At 36.8% G+C, this 8,334-nt stretch overlaps 1 protein-coding gene and 1 long non-coding RNA gene across 6 annotated transcripts; one reads left to right on the top strand and one right to left on the bottom strand.

The window, feature by feature from the left end:
- Positions 1-1,713: 1,713 nt before the first annotated feature.
- Positions 1,714-5,978, bottom strand: LOC114356741 (nucleoplasmin-like protein). 3 transcript variants are annotated; one of them, XM_028310084.1, is made up of 7 exons: positions 5,795-5,978; positions 4,881-5,020; positions 4,044-4,169; positions 3,346-3,465; positions 2,943-2,993; positions 2,224-2,339; positions 1,714-2,179 (listed from the first exon to the last, which is right to left on the bottom strand). In XM_028310084.1, exons 1-6 carry the CDS (start codon positions 5,814-5,816, stop codon positions 2,238-2,240), a joined length of 561 nt encoding a protein of 186 aa, XP_028165885.1. In that variant the 5' UTR covers positions 5,817-5,978; the 3' UTR covers positions 1,714-2,179; positions 2,224-2,237. The 3 variants fall into 3 exon arrangements, with proteins under 3 accessions (XP_028165885.1, XP_028165884.1, XP_028165886.1); XM_028310083.1 differs by having other exon boundaries at positions 1,714-2,339; XM_028310085.1 differs by lacking the exon at positions 2,943-2,993 and having other exon boundaries at positions 1,714-2,339.
- An 8-nt stretch (positions 5,979-5,986) lies between these two features.
- On the top strand, positions 5,987-7,542 carry LOC114356742 (uncharacterized). Of its 3 annotated transcripts, XR_003656244.1 has the most exons (5): positions 5,987-6,111; positions 6,484-6,644; positions 6,736-7,028; positions 7,130-7,192; positions 7,400-7,542. It is a non-coding gene; the product is annotated as an uncharacterized LOC114356742 (long non-coding RNA). The 3 variants fall into 3 exon arrangements; XR_003656243.1 differs by lacking the exon at positions 5,987-6,111 and having other exon boundaries at positions 6,353-6,644; XR_003656245.1 differs by lacking the exon at positions 5,987-6,111 and having other exon boundaries at positions 6,353-6,648.
- Positions 7,543-8,334: the final 792 nt, after the last annotated feature.

Below are 8,334 nucleotides of genomic sequence, written 5' to 3'. Positions count from 1 at the left end.
CAACTAGGTAGGTACTTAACCGGGTGGAAACCGCGGCGTCTTATAATAAAAAGTTCTGAACCGATTTTGATTGAACTAACGACAACAACACAACTTGTAAATTACCTACCTACATAAAATTTGTTAATTTCTCATGTAAGTGACTGTAAGGGTTCTTTAAAACTAACGAGATGGATCATATAACCATAAGTACCTACATTATACCCTGTCAAATATATTTTGAAATCCGTTTACAAGTGAATGAGATATAGTCCAGTCAATAAAGCATTATAGATGGAAAACTGTAGAACACAATTTCTGACTTCAGGACTTTATTTAGACTAGTTAGGAGGTGAACATAGCAAAAGTCCCCGCCCTTAGCCCTTGAGCCGGCGGGGAGAGGGGGGTTTAAAGGTGCCACTTTTCAGTTTTTCGCTTAATTCTTGGAAACTATGCGTCCTAGTGACATGACTACTTTGAACCAAAAAAAGCATATTCAATTTGCTACAGATGAGATAAACAAGTTTTTCTATAAATTGTATAGTTTTCGCGGCATCTGCTCTAGAAGGTCTGTAATATTGGAAATTTTATTTTTGTCTTACATGTTCCCATCAAGAGAAAATCGACTAAATCAACATTGAGCAATCATTCTAGACATGCGGGAGCATGTTAAGCCTAGTTCCAGCGAGGGGACTACACCGTGCGTATATTTAGACGAATCACTTTGAGCCACTTTTGACTCCTCATCACTCAAAAACTACTGTGCATTAACACTTCAAATTTGGCTCATGTGTTGAGACTTGCAAGATATACATCAGTTTCAAATTTCATAAATATGCCTCAAACGGTTCTTTAGATATTGACGTCCAAAAATCTACATGTCTGACCTATAGACCAAATTCTAACCACTTCCAGATGACCTCGAAGGTTCAAATTTGGCATCCAGAAAGGTAGTTATGTAAATACAAAGGAACAAATAAAAAACCAGTAAATTTTAACATTTCACATGTGATAGATAGATAGTAGTGCTCTAAATATCGATTTTTGAACGTCAATACCTAAATAACCGTTTGAGGTATATTTATGAAATTTGAAGCTGATGTACATCTTGCAAGTCTCAATACATGAGCCAAATTTGAAGTGTTAATGCACAGTAGTTTTTGAATGATGAGGAGTCAAAAGTGGCTCTAATTGGTTCGTCTAAATATACGCACGGTGCAGTCCCCTCCATGGAACTAGGCTTAACATGCTCCCGCATGTCTATAGTGTTTGCTCTATGTTGATTTAGTCGATTTTCTCCTGAAAGGAACATGTAAGACAACAATAAAATTTCCAATTTTACAGACCTTCTAGAGCAGATGCCGCAAAAACTATACAAGATATAGAAAAACTTGACGGTCTCACCTGTAGCAAATTGAATAAGCTTTTTTTGGTTCATAGTAGTCGTGTCCCTAGGACGCATAGTTTCCGAGGATTAAGCGAAAAACCGAAAAGTGGTACCTTTAAACCCCCCTCTCCCCGCCGGCTCAAGGGCTAAGGGCGGGGACTTTTGCTATGTTCACCACCTAACTAGGCTAAATAAAGTCCCGAGGTCAGAAATTGTGTTCCACGGTTTTCTCTCTACACCGTCGTTAAGGCATTCATTGACTGGACTAATAAAAGATAAAACCTATGTGACAAAAAAATACAATCAAATTAAAAACCTTTTGAAGTGGGTTAAATAAAAGGCGTAAAATGTTTAGAAATGTTTTTATTTTATTGTTACCGTTCTTATGCTTTTATATGTATATGTACAAACAAACTATAATAGATTATGAGTTTTCATTCTGAAATGAGAAATCGTTAGCAAATTCAATTTATGTCGACGGCTACTCGATCAATGTCTTAAAGTACACTGATTATGCTTAATTACGCCTTAACTTAAAAATACATCTGTGTGAATTAGACTTATAATATTAAATTTGACATCCATAACACTATACCACAGTAAGGAATGGAAAAAATTTAGTTTAGAAAAAATAATAAAAAAAATCAGTGAAGAAATCACACTCGATCATCGGTTACGAGCTCTGAGTCAGCAGATACCTCGACCGGTAAGAACTATCACGACAATCGCTCACACGTCCACTCTCCAGCCACGCGATCGATACAACGCTAACCTATCTGAATTACCACACTATGCACTAGCATTACAACTAAGGGGCCGCGCCGCCGCGCCCGCCGGCGGAGGCGCCGGCGCGGCCCGGGCCTCAGGCGGTTCACTTCTTGGCGTTCTTCTTCGGCGATGGAGCTTTGCCTTTGGCGTTATTTGACATTTTCGCCTTCTTCCCTTTGGGCTCGCCCTCCTCGTCGTCCTCATCCTAGGAAATTAAAACAATATTAGATTCAGCACTACCAACGTTCCTCCGTCCCTCATGGATACAAAGTGACTTGAACATTCTAGTCTTGTACAAGGAATTTTACTAAAATACCGATGAATGAGCGTCTCTAAAAACAACCGCGACCCAATCTAGGGCGCACGTGACCGACCCCCCGGACTGACGTAAAGTCTGCGCGGGACGAGGGCTCCCCGTGACTATCTACAAGGCATTTTATGAATACAATAAAAACTAAGGTACCAAATAAAATTACTAATAAATAACTACTTGATAATAAAATATCAAAACAATCAGAAGGTAAAGGGGACTTGAATAGGTACAGAAAACCAACAGCCAATGTAAGTTATTGAACACTATTGTTATCAAAATAAATTTTGATTCATAAAGCCCAAATTCTTAAAAACTGGTGTGCTAGCTAACTAATTAATTAGCTATTATGTTTACTTAGGTAATTATAAAGTAAATAGTTTCTACAAATAAGTAAATCTAACACTGTAATACAGAACTGGGCAGGCTCCTTTTCCCTCTGAGCATCTCTACTACTTTTATTATAATAATTTCAAATTAGTTGAAGGTTTTCAGTACCTCATTCGTCTTGCGCTTGCCAGCTGACGATTTCCTTTTATTTTCGTCATCCTGTAAATGCAGTAATCTACTGAATCACCATAATCAAAACACTGCACTTTCCTGTATCCAATAAACAAAGAGACAGGCACAAAACAACTACAAATGGAATCTGTACAAATCCTACAATAGGATAGAAAAGAGTTCTAGATTGAACAGTTTCTATAACACTAAGCTTAGAAATAGATTTAAATATAAATTGAAAGGGATATTATGCTTTTAGCAATAAGTAAAGTACATCAGACTACATTTTCGTTGCAAAACAGCACCTACAAGAACTAAGTAGCCAGTGATAACTTTGAGCTGTTTCCTGTACTAAGTTTTAAAAGATATTATTGATCTCAAGTGTGAAATAAGAACAAACCTTCATATCATCCTCCTCCTCCTCATCCAGCATTTCCTCGACCATCTCCTCCATATCCTCGAACTCCTCCACCAGCGCTCCCAGAAGGTGCTGTCCGATCAGGTGCACGGGGCCCGAGCCCTGCAACACAACCAGCGTTAACTTCCATTCCACAAACATCAATTTCCCCAAAATACAGGTATAAGATCAGACAAATGCCTCGAAACGCATCATAAGTGGACGGTGCAACTTCAAAACGAAGTCGCGCGCCCATCAAATTACACAAGGTAATGGTTTAGTTTTATCATCATTCGAATTTAATGTTTCCGGTTTGTTAATTCATTTTGCTCATTAACTGCAATTACTGATAAGTTAATAGCGGTAGTTAATAATGGTATTGATGTTCAAATATTGAGCATTTGCAATACCAATGAGCAAAAAATGTATCAATTAACAAATTACTAATGAGGGCTATCGTTTAGCGCTCACCAGTTAGCGCCACTGTAGAGTAAGGTCCTGTCATTTGCTAGTAGCGAAGACAGTGGCACCAACTGGTGTGCGCTAAAGTGGTAGGAGGACTATCGCATTTGCACTCATCAAGATGGCGCCACTGTAGAGTAAGGTCCCGTCAATCGCCAGGGGTGCCAACTGTTAAGTATAAAAACGATAGCCCTCATTAACAACTATTCTTGTACCCACAAGATATAGCCGTATCTTACCTGAATAAGGGTGAATGTGACTGGAGCATCTGGGAACTCGATGTCGAGGCGCGCGTGCCGCGTCTCTCCCGCCTTCAGGACTGCTACGGGGATCTTGATTGAGTCCTGCAGGGACATTGTCTCAACCTGCCCAGAGACATAAACAATATGTTAGTGTGAATGCTAAAACATTTTGCTGGTCTGATCTGCTTGGTAAAAGACATTGATATTAAAAAGTATGTTGAGAAGTAGCAACATGACAGTAAAGTTCATTCATCAAAATATTTATGTACAATTCAATCGTAACTAATTAAAGTAAATAGGGATACTGAAAGCTTACACAGGTGAGTATTAATATAAAATTGAAAAATAATTCTGGACATTTTTGTTAATAATAGATAGAATTTGTTGTGTTGAATGCTCAAACATTCACTCAAAGCATACAGATCAACTTTTGTTAAATTATAATACAAATTCCAATAACTTCATTTATTGCAAAATGATGATGGCAATAGTTAATGTTGATTAAAAAACTAATAAATATTGTAGGTTTCTTGAACTTGGTACTTCATGTGTTGAAAGAAATAAGTCAACATCATTGGGTGACTCATTGTTATTGCCTCATTAAATGTAATAAGAAAGATGTAAGTTCATCCTACATAGTTCACATTTTTCAAAGGTTAAAAGAGATTAGGATTAATTGTTGTATGATAAATACCACGATTCAAGTGGTATTTTTAAAATACCATGTGATTAATGATAATACTTTTTATGAGTAAAAAGTTATTGATGTTTTGTCAACTTTCAATAAGTATACCAAGAATGGTCTTTACAGTATTATTGCCATGCGTTTCGTACCTGTACAACATTGAGTTCATCTGGCTTGGCGTCTGGCCCCAGCAGCGCCTGGCGGATGAGCAGCTTGTTGCTGCGAGGGTACTCCGCCTTCGCCTCCGGGTCCCACGTCTCGGACTGATGCGACGCCGACAAAGTCACACCTGGAACGTCAACACTCGACGTTACCTCCAATAACGATTCAAGAACTAGCGAATTCAGTATACATTTATGTACTACCGAGAGCGAGTCCGATTATAACCCTTATGTCCATCAACACAAAGTAAAACATGGCACTTCATGGAAGGTTGTTGTGTGTACAGCGGGCAACCGTTAGCGACCGACCCGTGCATGGTGAATTTGCGAACATAACCTCCAAAACGCACGATGCTCATTATAGAATCGAAACGACCACAGCATAGCTTCGAAACGGCCTTTCCAGTAGTGAACAACTATGAACCGCTCGCTACGAGAGGTCGCGATGACGCTTGGACGCCATAATTTTGAATTACGCGCCTAACGACAACTCGCACTTGAGATATAAGCAAAGGCTTCTCGTTCCCACGAAATCAATACATTTCACACACAGCCTAACTATTAGCTTCCGAAGTGATAAATACGCCATACTGATATCATTATGGTAAAAATTAGTCATTTCATTTTGGCGAAAATGGCGGCAAGTTAGTTATGGAGACAAGTTACCAACAATCCAAGTATTTTCATAATTTATATAAGGTGTGGCCAATCGGTACAAATATCCATCATTACGTTCAGAAGACGGAATACATCAGATAAGACATTATTGGCGAAATAAAATGGCGAGCCGGGTGTCAAAGCAGACGCTCATAATTTTAACACAATTTAGCTAAGAAGTACTACTGCTACACGTTAAATAAACATACGTACAAAAGCAAAAGTTAAATGAGATTAGAACTTACCATAGAAATATTCGTCCGACATGGTGATTTCACTAATTTATTGAGATTTTGCGACACGTTCACGTGCGATGCCGGCGCACACAAATCTGAGAAACGATGTTGCCAGTTGTCAACACTGGACTGCCGGCCGACCCGCCCGACCCTACTACGTTTCGCAACCGCAACAATGGACAGTCCCACCCCAAATCACGGGGTGGAAACGCCATAGAGTTTGACAGCTCCATAGAGAGTGAATTTTTTTGACAGTTCCGAGAGGAAGTGACTTTTTTTATAGTTGTTCTTTATGCGACAATGGTCTTTTGCGTGTCTGGAATCAAGTTAGTAAACATTTTCGAATTACAACTTCAACTTTTATTTATAAATTATTTTATTGAATCTATTTGCATTCTATAAATGAAATGATTATTTAAAAGTATATTAATTCAAAGTCGTAATTTTCACTTTAATCAATTTAGTTCCGTCTCAAGTCTACAACTGTGACATTATTAAAAAAAAAAAACGTCAAAAATTTTCATCGAAAAAACGTGTTTTTCTATAAACAAATTTTATCTGATTAAAATCAATAATTTCTCAATCAATATTAATAAGAACTACATGTGCATGGATTGCCAGTTGGATTGATGTTTGTTTTAAGAAGAAATTTCTCTCAACTAAGATATCCACTCGAGAAAGGTTATTGCAATTTGCAGCTTGCAGCAACATCATGTTTTATCAAGTATTGAACCACACAAAGGATTAAATCTTCATTACAATATCATTCATAACTCCATTTAAATCAATGGAAACTAAATATGGATCGTTTCATGGAGTAACAACATACTTTGTAGTTTGGACCCAAAATACAATACACGTAGGTACCTACATTGCAGGCATAGATTGCAGGACACAGTGAATGATGATACGTGTTTTATACAGTGAATCGAAGTACCTATTTGTTTCAGGTTAATATCGAACTTATAAGGTGTTAAGCTGCAATTACAATAAAAGTGCTTGCTATGGAATCACCGGTGCTGATCATTATTGTCAACTGTTACTTAAAATCCAGATGAACCAACCTTTACTTCCTATTCAAATAAGTTTAGAAGAAACCTATATAAGCAATAAAACCAGACCAAGAATGCTTGATTACAAACGATGAACTCATTTCATTTGCAAGTTATGCCATGACATAAATGCATTAAATTAGGAAGATTTGTATTAGATGAATATTAACTTCTGTTGATAAGAACATTTGGTAAGTACCTTTAAAATTTAAAACACCCTCAAAATGATTCTAACACTATCCTCTGACGCTTTTCGACTAGGATCAAATAAAAGTTAATTATTTAATTACAGATTGGTGGAATCCAGATTCTGTGAATGTACATGTAATTGATTGACAAGTACACATTTGACAAGGTAAATTAATTTTATTTAACAAAGTAGTGCAAATCTAGAAACAAAACAGACAGTAAGTAGGTATGGTAGATAAGACAGATCACTTGTTCATCTGCTGTACTCTTTATAATATTAGTGTAGAATGTAGATGATGTAGGAGATTACAGTCTTACGGTGACATGTGCATCTTTTTGCTCTTAATTTACAAATATTTCATATATTTTACAGGTGGTGAGAAACGTGTAGATCTGGCCTGCTTACAGTGGCTATTGGATTGGACAGAACCAAAGTGAGAGTGAACGTGTGAATTTATGGAGAACATTAAAAACTATTTTACTATAAGTCATAACGCAACTTATTTTGTATGAGTTACATACAAATGTCAAGCCGTGAGTAACATTATGTAAAAACTAAAACAATGTACCTACTGTAATCACAACAGTAACTGTAATCTTTTAAAATCCAATAGTTTTAATGCTTATTGATTTTCGTAAACAAAATGTTTCATGTTATATTTCATCAATAAAGTTTCATTTGATACTTCAATAGTTTTATTTTTAACCGCAATACATGAAAAGGAACGGATCATAAAAGAGTATGACAGGTATATTTAATCTGTGGGCGGCAGACGCCATATTGTATTCAGCGCCACCTACTGGTCAATCTAGCTCGGTACTAGTTTGTTTATCGTTTAACCAATACTAGGGCCGTTTCCTATCTGTCTTTAGACATACTCTATAATCTGTGCCCCAAATGACCCTCTCTCTCTTTCTCAGCGCGGGGAAACTTCGCAAAACAAACAGCACGTGGCATGAAATTTGTGGTATTTATTTAATATGAACTTCAACAGCCTTTACAAATACAACTAGAGTTTGTAGTAGCTTGAAAAACTTAACATTAGTACATGTTCCATGGAAGAAAGATAGGTAGAGGTAATATTAGAATAAACTCGTATGCAATTTGAGTTTTATGATTAACCAGCAAGCTTTTGCTGTATTTTCTTTATTTACCCAAGCATACTTAAATGTTAATTTGTTTAGTAAATTATAAAAATAATAACAATGTGAATTATAATCTAATGGAGATCCTAGCCGAAAATATATTTAAATATGTTGAATACAGTAATGTTGGACCTGTATTTCCTTCGTTTTTCTTTGTTTTTG

Source organism: Ostrinia furnacalis, unplaced genomic scaffold (assembly GCF_004193835.3).
Source record: "Ostrinia furnacalis isolate ACB-3 unplaced genomic scaffold, ASM419383v2 OfSCF2887, whole genome shotgun sequence".
Lineage (NCBI taxonomy): Eukaryota > Metazoa > Arthropoda > Insecta > Lepidoptera > Crambidae > Ostrinia > Ostrinia furnacalis.
The sequence above is the reverse complement of the archived record's forward strand: the minus strand, read 5'-3'. Positions and strand labels throughout refer to the sequence as shown.